The sequence below is a fragment of the Colias croceus genome, chromosome 27 (assembly GCF_905220415.1).
Source record: "Colias croceus chromosome 27, ilColCroc2.1".
Taxonomy (NCBI): Eukaryota; Metazoa; Arthropoda; class Insecta; order Lepidoptera; family Pieridae; genus Colias; species Colias croceus.
The window spans coordinates 4,238,621-4,254,002 of NC_059563.1; the positions used below are offsets into that span (position 1 = coordinate 4,238,621).

At 34.0% G+C, this 15,382-nt stretch overlaps 1 protein-coding gene across 2 annotated transcripts; it reads left to right on the forward strand.

The window, feature by feature from the left end:
- The first annotated feature begins 6,248 nt into the window (after nt 1-6,248).
- LOC123703866 (piggyBac transposable element-derived protein 4-like) lies at nt 6,249-15,112 on the forward strand. Of its 2 annotated transcripts, XM_045652049.1 has the most exons (6): nt 6,249-6,550; nt 8,323-8,450; nt 8,726-8,834; nt 9,794-9,869; nt 11,793-11,942; nt 12,323-15,112. In XM_045652049.1, exons 1-6 carry the CDS (start codon nt 6,421-6,423, stop codon nt 14,313-14,315), a joined length of 2,586 nt encoding a protein of 861 aa, XP_045508005.1. In that variant the 5' UTR covers nt 6,249-6,420; the 3' UTR covers nt 14,316-15,112. The 2 variants fall into 2 exon arrangements, with proteins under 2 accessions (XP_045508005.1, XP_045508006.1); XM_045652050.1 differs by lacking the exons at nt 6,249-6,550; nt 8,323-8,450; nt 8,726-8,834; nt 9,794-9,869 and adding an exon at nt 10,113-10,147.
- Nucleotides 15,113-15,382: the final 270 nt, after the last annotated feature.

A 15,382-nucleotide genomic window follows, 5' to 3' on the forward strand; every position in this document is an offset into this window, starting at 1 on the left:
AAATAAAGTTATTTTTTATATTAAATAAAACAACATTTTTTTTGCAAATCCGACATTTTACTTAAAAAGATAACATTTGTTTTTAACAGACAATAATTAAAATGGCAGTCATTAGAACATTTTTCATCAACATTTAATTTCTCTAAATTAAATATTCTTTTAAATTGTCTCATACTGTGTAATGCAACCCAATAGTAAGCTAAATGGTGCCTTAAAGTAACAGCACTGTTATAAGTTTAATTCGAATTAGGGTCGATTTTTCAATCTTTGGGTAAAACTCAGTCACCCGTCCAATAAAGTATTACACGATAATATTAAAATGTCACTTGTAAACTGTCAAATACGAACAATAAAATTAGAATACATATTTGAAATGGTAGTTTAATACGTTATTCGACGAGTAAGTTTTAACCAAGGATTTTTAAGCCCTTAATTTTATTAAGGGCCGATTTTTCAATCCTTAGTTAAAACTTATTCATCGAATATCGTATTAAACAACCATTTCAAAAATGTGTTACTTGCCCACTGTTTGACAGTTTTTAGGTGACATCTGTATATTGTTGTGTAATACTTTATTGGACGGATAAGATTTAACCAAGGATTGAAAAATCAGCCCTTAATGTAATTATTAATTTATAAATAATTTAGGGCGCTTGAGCATTATTTATAGACTAGCTACGCACATTTCACGTGTACACATCGAATATTTTTATTCATTATCAAAAATAAATAGTTGTGCCTTAAACATAAGACTTGAAGGCTAAATTTTGAAGCAATAGCGATAAGTTTCTCATTTAGTTTGCGGCTGCTCAAGTTATAGTTCCTACATTGAAATAATTTGTTCATTTCCGTTGGCATAATGAAAGGGACGTCTAATTACAATATTCACATATTTATTTTCTGTAATTTATTGTCTAAAATGTGAGAAATAAAACAAACAAGAAAGAAGCACGTATATAAATAACTCGATACGATGAAATTTAGAAAATTACTAGTTGTAACGGTACCTTTGGTATACCTAAACATTGGTCCTTCGAGCCGGATACCGCAGATTATAAAATAATTTGGCAAAGATATTTTACGAGATTAATAATGTGATTTTTTAACAACATTACTTTAAAAATATAGGTCTCTTCTATATTTTACAAAATATGTTTAGTTCATAATTTCACAAAAAAATTGTATCGAAGAATCTCTTCGTCAAAATGTCTCTTTCATTATGTCATATGGAAATGAATGATAAAACCTTGACAATTTTGCTGTATTTTATCAAGTTTTGTGTAATTAATGAATAATATACGTAGATGTAGTTGTCCGTCCGTTGAAATTTTAGATTTAACGTTGGCATAGCTCACTTGTAACAACAATAATTTAACCAATATTATAAGGTGTGTAATTCAAGATTGTAAGAATATAATAATTTTGTCAATATATTTAAATGTCCGCCTGCGATTGATTGAAATTTATAGTACCTACCTATTATAATAATAATGTACCGAATAACTCGTATCTTCCAAAATGGCATCCAAATTTGAATCCTCATACTTAACACGAAAGCAACATTATTGAACAAAATTATTATATTCCACTCATTAAATCTAATTATTAAGAATCTATGAAAATTAATTATACCTTCTAAGTGTTTCTCGATTTCGTATTAAAGTGCCATGTTGTTAAATACTATTTAAATGAAAATTATCCCATCTTGTAATGTAGTAAACAATTTTAAATCTAGTACCTAAATTGTTATCTAATATCTAACGGTAGGTGTAAACGGACAGACTTAGAACACTTATTAATTTCAGTAAATAAATGGAATTGAGGTTATCTTTTACTTGTGTAGCTTGAATGGTAGATTTCTTTTTACAAAACAAACAGAAAATTAAGTTGTTTCTAACAAGACATCAAAAGGAATGGAAGAGTTGCAAATTACATTTATTAACACTAGAGCGCACGCGCGGGGGACATAGGTCACCCAGTGTATTATATTGCTAAATATTTTTTTAAAGAATCGTGCTTGAGTGTTGTTGTCTCAGGTATTCCCCGACTATCAATCACCGGACATTTTAGCAGCGTGACAGCTTCCTTGGTGCAACGAAGTGTACTCTGCGAAAATATAAAAGTACATTGGTGACGCATGTCCCCCGCGCGAGCGTTCTAGGAAGTTTTTGAAATCATACAATTACGAGTGAAAATCAAGTATACCCCTTTTATTTTTTACTGCTCTTATGATAAATTTATACTTTTAAGAAATTATTAATATATAATCGTAACTTAAATCCAAATAAAATACTCATATTCGAGTGCTAGGACATACTTATTTTTTATTGAAAATAAAATTTTATTGGATAAGAACAAATTATTCCTAAACTGTATAATTAGATGATTATTTTTATCAAATTTGTAGTTTCCAAAGTAAAAACAACTGATTGATCACAATAAGTAAAAAATTAGTTACTTTTCACAGAGGTTTATGTTTAGCTCATAATTTAAGTAAAATGAGAAAATATTGATATTTTTTTTGTTTCATCACTTAAAAATAAAGTTGATTCATAAATAAGTACTTCGTTTACTCTTTAAACTACGATTTTTATGAATAAAAATAACTGCGTTAAAAACAACCGACTTCAAAAACGGAAAAGTAAGAAATAAAAAAGATTTGATATTATTAATTACTACATATTATTTTTATGTGCTATTTATTAAAAAGGTTTGATGTCGGTGCATGGGCTTAATACTAAGTGCTTAGTGTTTGGCACCGACTTCAAACCTATTTAATAAATAGCACATAAAAATAATATGTAGTAATTAATAATATCAAATCTTTTTTATTTCTTACTTTTCCGTTTTTGAAGTCGGTTGTTTTTAACGCAGTTATTTTTATTTAATACTTTTTAGTGTATTTTTCAACACGAATCAAACGAGCCCAAACTCGATAAAGTTGAGTCAATATATTACTGAGTTCCTATGGCCACCTTCCGATTCCATCATCAGATCAGCTCCATGTCATGATAATGTTTCATCGCTATCCAATTTACATTCGTATACAAAATTTCAGCTCAATCGGTTACCGGGAAGTGAATCAAAGTTACTTGCTACATTGAAATTAAGTCATCGAGTACAGACAAAAATGCTCATAAAATAAAAACTACTAGGCCTAGCCGAATAAAATTTTTATGGGACCAATTCGACACCATTCCGCATCGAACAAAAAAAGAATCACGTAAATCGGTTCAGAAACCTCGGAGTAATCGGTGTACATACATAAAAAAAAAAAAAAAAAAAAATATACCGGCCGAATTGATAACCTCCTCCTTTTTTTGAAGTCGGTTAAAAAAAAGTGCGTCGTAATGGGTGACATATGTAACCCACGCGTACACTCAAGGAAAATTTTAGGCGCGAGCGCTCTAGTGTTATGTATCGCGCTGAGTCATTATTGCATATGTATAATGACTACCAAACACTATGAAAACATAAAAACTTGCTGTAGAATTTAAATTATTACGCTCCTTATTCAGGCAGTTGTTTCAAAAAAAATTGACAATTTCAATGAAACGGAGATGGAATAAATATATGCTAGTACTTTTGGGACTAAATATATAGAAAATACATACCTGAAAAAATTATAATAGGTCACTCAATTCTGATTCTGAAAGTATTGATGTTCTATAGATTAGGTGTAAATATAGAATAACTTATTAGATTTACTTGACAATGCGCCAGTGAAATGACGTTTTTCACGAGGATAGTTTTAATATTGAATGAGCCTCATTTATTATAATAGTTAACGATATGTAACGATTGTCTTAATTATTATATTAAGGCCTATTCAAACTGTTCCGCAACCCAGTTTGGCGGTAGCGCATACCGCTCTAGTTAGAATAGGCCTTTACTCATTGGAAATTTAGTATGGTATAAGACTAAACGTATGTTAAAAAATGTTATCTCGTTTTGGTCACGTTACAAGTTATATTGAATAAGGTCTATTTGGGACTCATAAAAAAAAGATACGGAAATTAAATTTAAAAGTGCGATTTGTGCACAAAATATGTTCAGAATAAGGATGATTTTGATTATTTAAAATTATAACTGCTAAGTGCTAATTAACCAGAATATCTAGTACTTACTTAATTATTCTGGCGAAAGAATGGCTTTATAATTGTTTATTAAGAGATATCGTTTTCTAATAAATATTTTTACGTTTCCAATTTTTTTTTTTATATATTTATGTGTGAAACATAAGCAGTTATCCGAATGAAAAACGTATAGATATTTGCATAGTATAATTTGTGTATGACTTCCATGAGAAATGATTCGTCTATTTCTTTGGTATATTACCTATACTTTATCATAGATATTTAATTAGTTTCTCCCAAAGGAAACATATCCCAACAATAACGTGCCACTGTTTCATATATTATGTATTATGAATTAAAGTTTTATATTCTATTAAAATAATTTAGATCATACCTACATGTCCTGGAGTACATCGGTCACTAGATCATTACATTATTTTCTAAGCTTTTTAGGCCACGGTATTAAAGCGGGTAAATAAGCAATTATGACAATTGCGGCCTAATCGTAAAACACATTTATGAAATGCAAACAAAACGGTTAATAACTAACCAAAGATTGGGCTGTAAACTTTTTTTATTGTCTATGGTCGCTGGTAAAAAGGCGCTAAACTGCGTTATTAGTTATTACCCACAATATTTTATTTTGGCTAAATTTTTCTTCATTGTCGTTCCTTTTAACATGACAAATAATTTTAAGTTACAGTTTCATAAAACATGCAATTTTATAAAGTATAACATGCTCATTGTATTTTAACAATTAGTTTTGTTATCTGATTATAGATATTTAGTTCGCATTTACTACTGTGTAATGTTGTGAGAGCGGTTTTAACTAAAAGTAAAAGCATGAATTTGAATTGTATAATTTATAGACGTTTGGTTTAGCGGTAGATAAAGTTTTTTTATTATGTTTACCTACTTTCGTAGATATTCTACATTGAGTTGAACGTGATAATAACAGTTGCTGGTTGAAGTGCTAACAATGAACGACTGAATGGTTTCTTAATTAATGTAAACTAAAAAAATATATCGGCAATAGAAGTTTTGAAAAGAATAAAAATGTATGTAAACAGTTTTCAACTCGCAGTTTTATTTTTCCTGGTAATTTATTATATCATCATAGAATTGTAATTTATTAAATGCATCTGAAAAGTATTTTTAAATACACCTACACAGACAACAAAGCCTGGCCATTTTTTTAATGAATAAAAATAGCATCACTTCGTACAATAGGTGGCACGTAACGTGGAGTGTGATGCGGAGGGGATTACTGTGCATGGTTTCTGTCGCGCCCATAATCTATACTAATACATATTATAAAGCTGAAGAGTTTGTTTGTTTGTTTGAACGCGCTAATCTCGGGAACTACTGGTCCGATTTGAAAAATTATTTCTGTGTTAGATTAGATAGCCCATTTATCATATTATACATCATCACGCTAAGACCAACAGGAGCGGAGCAATTCGGGTGAAACCGCAGGGAACAGCTAGTATACTATATTACTCAGTTATCTTAATTTTTATTCCACGCCACTTCTACAGGGTCAGCGCTAGGGGACGCCAGATGTTATGTCTGGTATGCCTTATATTACTCCCTTTATCATTAACTACGCTTGGAGCTCTCCGTAAAGTATTAGCAAAATCGGTCGAGCCATTTCGCAGATAAATAGTGCAAACGAACATTTTTTTTTAATTTTTTGTCATGTTACTGTCGCTGTGCATAGTAATCTCTAGTAATCTGATCTCTGTAATCTCCTAACGAAGAGTTTTTGCTATAATTTATAATTTCTAAGAATTAGGTCACTTGCTACAGTATTAGTGCGATGCGAACGCCTTTTACCTACACCAAATGGATTCAAGCTAAAATTTTCTATCCCTATTTTCGAAAAAATAATATTGTTTGCATTGGATATTTTTTATGAACTAAAAAAAAGAAGGATGATGTACATATTATATACTTCTATTTTATATTATATGCAATACAAAATTAACGTTTTTAGTACATTTTTTTTTTGTTTCGCTTTAAAAATTATAATTTACCAAAACATTTTTTATCGTCGTAATATTACATCACTACTATAAGGAACAAGTTACGATTGATACTCTGTGGCTAAATCCAACCAATACATCCCCTCCCTAAGTGACTGGCCGCCATATTGAAGATAACTTGCCTGACTTGGCGCCAAAGAGCTTGGCGCTTAGGTACCTATTCTATTCGCAGTTTTCGCACGTCGCATATTCGCGGGTTATGCTATTTTTGTTGTGTAATTGTGTGTTATTGCGTTAAATTGTGTAAAATTGACTAATTTAAGTGAAATAGATAAGAATTGTTAAGAATTATTTTAAACATGGATCCCGCTAAAATGAAAGTGCTCGATCTACGATCGGAGCTTGGTGCCCTCGGATTAGACACTAAGGGCAACAAGCCGGCATTAGTGGAAAGGTTAAAAAAGGCGCTCGAAGCTAAATCAGGAAAAAGTAAGCATTAAATTGTATATTTATCGTAAGTAATAATAATGCAATGTTTCGATATTATTTAAACTATAAATCAATCTGAGCACGTGTAAAATGACGCCGCCTCCATGTTTTAGTGGTTAGGTACGCTTCCCAATTCCCAAAACCTGTCAAAATTATAAACGTACCTAACCCATTCGAAAAGCGAATTGATTAGCCTGTACGTTTACGTAGGTACGTTTACATTGTAGCGGGCACTAGCGGGTACATATTTTGATGTTCAATTTAAATAATAAAACATGACACTGAGGAAATCATTAAGATCTAATATAATATATCAATTTTAAATTTGTTTCCTTGTAATATGTTTGTACTTGTAGTTATAAAATCAATTGTTTGTTTACTCATGTATAAGCATTTTTTTTATATTTACAATTTTACACCCTCAGAATACAGAACAAACCAGAAACCGCGTACGCACCCAATACCGAAGCTATACAAACTCCTCTCAAAGAGTGTAGTTTAACGTTTGGTTTACTAGTCTATCTGTGGCCGCCGTGTGACGTACGCGTAAACAAATCCGTTTAATTTTATTTAATATTGCCGTCTTGTGCAGTTCCTACTTGCAGGAATGCAGTTGGAAGAATAAAAAAACAAGATGGGATTACGTTTCATGTGTAAGTAGCTCAATTACATCTAATTTTAATTAAATAATGAATTTCTTTTTCTTGTTCCTAACGTAAACAATTTGAGCGAGTCCATTTTGATAATGTTGCCAGTTTTGGTGGTTTCTTTTCCCCCTTTGCTGGTTTATTTTTTAGAAAGTTGACATTGATAAACTAATTAACAAGTACAATTAAAATAATTTAAAGTAATTTTAATATATAATAAGTATATAAATACATACTGCATTAATTAAGTGCAAAGTATATTTTCCGTTTCGGTACATTGTTTGAGATATTTTAACGTAAACATAGTGGCAAATAAATAATTATTATTACTTGTTATATGACAGATGTTAAATTCTATAAAATGGTTGGTTTTTTTATTATTATTGTGTTAAAATTATTCTAATTATTAAAAGTGGCATTTCAGGTTCCCCGCTGATGAAATGGAGTTGGAGTTTCTTGCCGGTTCTTCTCCATAGATACTGCTTTCCGAATCGGTGGTAAATTTAAAGAATGTGATGACGATTCAAAAGTGCTTCTGGAAGAAGTCTAATTGAATAAATAAATGTTTGAGTTTGAGTTTGAGTTTGAGTTTTAAACAAATAATGTTTTATTTTACTAGAAAAGCGAATAAAATTTAAATAAGAGTAGGTATCTTAATATTTATTTAATAGTATAACTGTAAGTGTATTGTTGTCCATAAGAAAACATTGCATTATTTTGAAACATGATTTTTAATTCTCCCTAAAAGAGGCGAACTCTTTATAAGCTAGCAACTCTGTACGGGTGGGAAGTATGAGGAATGCGGGGGTAACGTATTGTTTCTGGACACAGCGGGCGGCGAACATTATCGGCCGTTGGCTCCTTCTGGTTTGTTCTGTATTCTGAGTTTACACCTCAATTCAATACCTCAATCTTTATAAATCTAGTTAGTGATAAATGCTCATGGTGAAAAATTACAAATTTTATAAGTACTTAAAGTAGTTCACAGTTTTTTCACACTTGAGAATGATAAAACTATGTGTGATTTTTGTTTCATTAGTCAGATATAGACATAGCATAGCATATCAATGGTGTTCACATGCATTGATACATTTTGAGATATCTATATGTATGTTTTTGTTTCAGACCTTCCCGACACATCAATTTTAGATACTTCAACAGAGGATGCCGACGAGCCTCCCACTCCTTGCAAACCAGCTCCCAGAACTACTAGAAGAACGTCATCATCAAGACTGGCTGCTACTCCTATTATAGTAATAATTTGAAACTTTGACTTCAAACCTTGAAATATTGATTGCAGTTATTTTTTTAATAGGGCGGGTTGTATTGAGGCTGCAGTATTTCTAAGTTTATTATTATAGGCTATCTAACACTGAAAGAATTTTTCAAATCGGACCAGTAGTTCCTGAGATTAGCACGTTCAAACAAACAAAGAAACTCTTCAGCTTCATAATATTAGTGTAGATACAAAGATTTTCCCCAAAAAAGTTTTAAATAACATTGAAACTAATTTCCCTTTAATATTCAGGAAAATGGTGTAAAAACTGAAGACAATGCTGAGGAAGCGGTGGAAGTGAAGACCGAACCAGCGGAAGCAGATGACAGTACAGCTGACAGCGAGAATAAGGAAGAAACCAGTTTGTACATTTATTCTTTTAACCCATTGAGCCCCGAGCGGCCAGATCGGTCCACGACACAATAGATTTTCTATTGTGTCTGTGATTCTGGGGCCTGAGTTATTACGGGCTGATTTTTCAATCCTTGGTTAAAATTTATCCGTCCAATAAAGTATTTTACAGGTGACATTTTAATATGTTCGTGTAATACCTTATTGAACAGATAAATTTTAACCAAGGATTGAAAAATCGGCTCTAAATATTGTCATATAATTTGTGGATGTAGTATTTTATTGGATTTAGTATAGCTGTATCTATGCCAGGTGTGAATAATAGTAATAAATTATTTATTTGGCAGTAACAGAAACCGATTTGATTACATCAAATACATTCTACATGTAAAAGCTTCGTTGATAACTACTTATACTGAAATTACCTAGATGACCTACGCAATTTTGTCTGCTTTCATATGAAATATTATTGCAACATTTTTCATAACATAAAAAACAACTTCTTTTTTTTTGTACTTACTACCTACCTCCTTTTTCATAATATTACTCCACACAGTAGGTTGCCTGGAAGAGATCACTGTTAAGTGATAAGGCCGCCTTCTGTGCTGGACTAGTTATAAGTTTTAATTTTAAGGATTTATTTGTATGCCAGTACAATAAAGTGTTAATAAATAAATAACAACACGCTGTTATGCCTCCTCTACACTTCTTCTACAAAACTTCGCGAGGAGCGCATTCGTTCATATTCAGAACGCACTTCGAGTAACTTCGTGCCCTTTGACTCGGGCACAAAAACTGACAACAAACGGAAGTCGGCCGAGGTGAGGTAAAGTGGGATGAAGTAAGCCGAACTGCCTCTCTACATTATTCTATTCGACTTACCTCGTTCAACTTCGAGTAATGTAGAGGAGGCATTACTAATAGCAATAATAATTATTAATAATATAATACAAATTATAATGACAACAGGTGAGGTGCCAGAAGTGACTGAAGACCAAGTGATGCTCGGAGCCAAACTCGACAAGAGGATCAAGTTTGTTATCCGGTAAATGTTTTTAGTTTTTTTTACTTTAATAAATAATTATTGTGCCCAAGAATTCAATATAATATATTACACATAAAATTAGGGAAGTCTTAACAATAATATATCATACATATTTAGCACTAGCTTTCCGCCCGCGGCTTCGTCCGCGCAGTCAAAGAACCACAAAATAAATAAAAAAAGTGAATCATACTTGAGTTGCGTCATCGAGCGTAGTGTGTGATGGTTGTCTTGGTGAAACGAATATTTGGATTGTGAATTATGCCGAGAGGAATAGAAAGGTGATTGATAATTGAGACGTACTACGTACTACTACGTACGTACTGGAAGTTTTACGTAGAATACGTTTATGATATTGGTTTTAGGGATATTTGAAGAATACTCAGTTTAAATGTGTCTCAACTTGTCAGTGCGCAATATATTTTGGGACGCAAAATGGCGTTTTTTATCTTGTTTGTAAATAATGGAGATTTGTTATTATTCGTAGTGAAATACGTTGTGTTAATAACTCAGGCCCCGGAATCACAGACACAATAGAAAATCTATTGTGTCGTGGACCGATCGGGCCGCTTGGGGCTATTGAGCCCCAACCCATTGGGGTTAATGTGTGAAAATATAAGTGAATGTATTTGACAATCGTGTAGTGATATGAAAACGTGAATATGATCATTTGATAACTCAGCATTATCATGTGAGTGTTAGTATGTAAGCAATTAAAATTAAAAAAAAATAAAATCAATTTCTATAGAAATAATATATCGTCATGATTACATTTTTATGCTATAACTATGTAGTTTCTTCTTCTTTCCAAAAATATATCATACATGGCATATAATTATAGAACAATAGGGTAAATACAATTTTCAAACTCAGTAATCATAAAAAAGCTAGATTTTGTGAACTACCTCGACACTATCGGGATCGGTGCCGGCTATGAGCAGTACCCACAACGGGTTAAGGAAAATAATGTCAAGGTCACGTTCAGTGACACCGGTCCCTTCTGATGAGGGTCTGAGCGCGAGCCGGTGCTCTGCCAACCTGCTCTCGTGTGAGTACAGTCACAGAATACATAATAGTAGCTAAACGCTACAGAACGGACACTCTCCACCTCCCGCCAAAATTAAACACTTACCTCACCCCGCACGATCAGCCTGAAAATGGTCCGTATTTGTCTGCAAGGACGATACGCAACGAAGATTGACAACATTAATCAAATTGACTTAAAGTAATTTTATTATTTTGGATTTGTGATTATCGTTTTTCGTAGAAAATGGTTAGATATTGTGCTGTTTACGGATGTATTTCATCAGAAAAACGCGAATTTTTTTTTACGCTAGTCACAAATGTGCCAACCATAAAGCGTTAACACACACATTTGCAGTCTCTACAGTGTGACTGTCAAAACGATAATTTTGTATGGAGTGTCCGGGGTGTGGTACAGTCACAGAATACATAATAGTAGCTAAACGCTACAGAACGGACACTCTCCACCTCCCGCCAAAATTAAACACTTACCTCACCCCGCACGATCAGCCTAAAAATGGTCCGCATTTTTCTGCAAGGACGATACGCAAAGAAGATTGACAACATTAATCAAACTGACTTAAAGTAATTTTATTATTTTGGATTTGTGGTTATCGTTTTTCGTAGAAAATGGTTAGATATTATGCTGTTTACGGATGTATTTCATCAGAAAAACGCGAATTTTTTTTACGCTAGTCACAAATGTGCCAACCATAAAGCGTTAACACACACATTTGCAGTCTCTACAGTGTGACTGTCAAAACGATAATTTTGTATGGAGTGTCCGGGGTATGGTACAGTACTGAATATTAACTATTCAAATAGTATTAGGTATATTATGAAATAGCCACAATGGCTTGAGTTTTATTTTATTTTATTAAATCTGTATAAATTTTGTTTTAGCTCTTCTCTGCCACCGCCACCACCGCCTAATCAGGCCTTTGAGACGACAAGGGCCCCTGGGGGCTCCATTCGAATTACAGAACCTGTAACAATAGCGCGCACTCCCAGGGGCTCTGTCAAAAGAAAACGTGTCGTCGAAGAGTCCATTCAGTAAGTTTAATTTATAATTTTTAGTTGGGAGGTTTTTTTTTATGCCACTATGTAACGGGACCAGCAGATCGTGCACCTGATGGTAAGCGCCACGACCAACCATGGACAGGAGGTAATTACTATCGGACTAAGTCCTGCAACCGCCACATAGTAACTACACTAGCATATAGTACCCTTTCGCCGAAACCCAGAAGTGATTAAAACACTTCTTTTTCACGGTAAAATAACTGGCACTGCGGTGGTACCTACCTAGACGGCCAATTGACTACTATGTTCAAGTTGTATATTCTAGTATTTTTTCCATACGCCAAAGAAGTATAACTTCTAACGCGTGTACATAAGTACACACACTCTTTATTTATTGTATTTTTTTTTATTAGTTTCACCTCAGTCGAGAGGACAGCCGCCTGCGGAATGGACCAGGAAGAGGATGAGGCTGCGCTGGAGGATCCGGAGCAAATGGAGCATGTGCGGAAGTGGGTGTGTGAGTTGCCGTCGCCAGGCACTTCCGGGTGTATACCACCGTCGTCTAGTGTGCCCGACCCTGTGCCATCAACATCAGGTACTACGGTTCCTATGCACACTAGAATACGGGAAACCGAAGGCAGTGAGTTCGATTCCGATTTCGATGATGAATTCGATGTCGACGAACTCATTGCTTCCGGCGGTATGACTCGAAATATCCCGGACGACGACGAATTGGATGATCGTGTTCGTAAAATTGTACAATCGGTGGAAAGCGCAATGGATGAAGCTGTCGACAACTTGGTTGGCACGTCTACTGTTTTCCATTGGCAAGCAAACTTTGATAGCTTTGGTGGTGTGCCTGAAACCTTTTCAGGGCCAACCCCAGGAGCTATCAAAGACTACGATACGCCCTATGAAGCCTTTACAGATATCTGGAGTAGAGACATCATGGAGCTTATCTGTAAGGAAACCAATAGATATGCTAAGCAAGTTGTCGATGCTGAAACTGCAGCTGGCACTTTGAAAGCATCATCTCGTTTACATCGTTGGGTTGACACCGATGTAGACGAGTTGTATTTGCTTTTTGCTATTTATATATTCATGGGGATTGATCCGCGTACTTCTCAGCATGAATATTGGAAGGTCAACAGCTATCTGGAAATGCCAAAGTTCAGACAGTTGATGACATACAACCGCTTCATATTGCTAAGCAAATTTCTGCATTTTACGGACAATTCTGATGTGAGTCAGGATTTGCCGTTAAGTGGAGGAATACAGCTTTCAGCAAAGTTGCGGAAACTCGCACCAGTTATTTCCCATTTAAATTCAAAATTCGAGTGTTTGTACAATTTAAATCAAGATATAGCTATTGACGAGTCATTGACCTTATACAAGGGCCGCTTGTCCTGGGCTCAAGCTATAAGATCAAAGGCCGCGCGATTTGGTATTAAATCTTTTGAACTTTGCGAGTCTAAAACTGGATATATGTACAGGTTTGATATTTACACTGGGAAGAATTCTGAACGCAGCAATGTGGCTCTTAGTGTTGATTTAGCTGGCAAGAGTACCCAAGTGGTACTCGATTTATTGAAAGGTCTCGATCGGAGAGGACACTGTGTTACGATGGATAATTATTATAATTGCCCTTCGTTGGCACGGTACCTTAAAACTTTGGGATTTGATTGTCTGGGGACATTGCGCCCTAATCGCGAACACGTACCAGAGGAGATTGCTAAGGTTCCGAAGAATGTGGCCAAGGGTACGATCGTGAGTCGTCACTCTGGTGACGTTTCATGCATTGCATGGAAAGACTCCAAAGTGGTCACTATGATCTCCACCTACCACACCGACGAAACCTATGTAAGTCGAAAGGCTGGACGCGAGCTTGTAAAGCCCGTAGTTGTGAGAGATTACAACAATACTATGGGAGGTGTTGATCTGAAAGATCAAAAACTCTCTATGTATTTGTTGGAGCGAAAGAGATGTTTGAAATGGTACATGAAAATGTTTAAAAGGCTGCTGAACGTCAGTGTGCACAACGCGCTCATATTATTGTTGAGTTCTTTGGGTCGTCGAAATATGGCTTTGCTTACGCATCGTAAATTCCGCGAACAGCTCGCCTCAGCCCTCGTGACGGCTCATCGCCGCCCGTCACGGGAGATTGTAGTGCCTGTAGCGGAAAATACGAGGCTAAGAAGTGACATTATCCACGCACCCAAATACCTCGCCTCTAATAAGAGAATGCGTTGTCACATTTGTCTTCGCAATGGTACACGAAAGATGGTGCGTTTGAAATGCGAAACCTGCGACGAGGCTATGTGCTTTGGGGATTGTTGGAAGGTTTGGCATACCGCCCAACAACTCCCAGGCAAAATTATCCACGTTCGAAAAGGGAGGCGTAATTGATAATGCATCATCTTTTTGTACTTGATTTGAATGGTTCCTGAATGATGATTAGAATGTTCCTGATGAATGAATGGATTTGGTTGTGTTTGCCATTATGATTCAATTTCCCTAGACAATAATCTTTCCATAAATAGGACAATTGCTTGTTATGTTATGATGTAAATTCCAGATTTTTTACTCATAGCATTGGTTGACACTAGGCGGAATTCTTAGTCATACAGTATTCTGTTGCTTTGCAGTTAGCGGCGCCCTTTGAGTATATAAATAAGTGCCTTTGTGTCAGTTGTGGCATTTGTTATCCTTTCATTCAACCCCATTGTACAATATTACGACACGTTATCTAGTTCGCGGTATGTGTGCGCGTGTAAGAGATGATTGAATGATTGTTATTATATCCTAGATGTACATATTATTATAATAATGTAATACATATTGACTGTATGCATCGTCATGATTGTTTCATTAGATTGTGTATGTATTTTATAATACACAATTGTGTATATATTTAGTTACTGTAACATCTATCAACATATATTTTATAGTTTGTATTGTAATTTTTTCTATTTTGTTCGTCAACTGACTAGATATTAGTGGATACTTTTGTGTTCAAAATGATGATGAAATGAGAATGATGTCAAAATAAATCAGTACCTATTTGTATACACAACTTTGTGTTTCTGGTTTTATTTGAGTTTGTCCATAAAAAATTATGTATGTTAATTGTAATAATCAAAATATTGTATGATTGTTTGTATGAAATACCTACCTATTTTTTATAAATACCATTTTTCATATTATGTTGATGACCGTTTTATTTTTGTGACACCTATAATATATAGAAATAAACGGATTGAAATGCTGCTGAAGATGAGCACTTTTAAAACGCTAAAATAAAGTTATTTTTTATATTAAATAAAACAACATTTTTTTTTGCAAATCCGACATTTTACTTAAAAAGATAACATTTGTTTTTAACAGACAATAATTAAAATGGCAGTCATTAGAACATTTTTCATCAACATTTAATTTCTCTAAATTAAATATTCTTTTAAATTGTCTCATACTGT

Bases quoted from the DNA above. Each gene is read 5' to 3' on its own strand.
- LOC123703866 (XM_045652049.1), top strand. From the start codon at position 6,421: ATGGATCCCGCTAAAATGAAAGTGCTCGATCTACGATCGGAGCTTGGT. The intron at 8,451-8,725 runs GTAATAATTTGA...TTTAATATTCAG, and splicing joins TGGCTGCTACTCCTATTATA to GAAAATGGTGTAAAAACTGA. The intron at 8,835-9,793 runs GTTTGTACATTT...TAATGACAACAG, and splicing joins CGAGAATAAGGAAGAAACCA to GTGAGGTGCCAGAAGTGACT.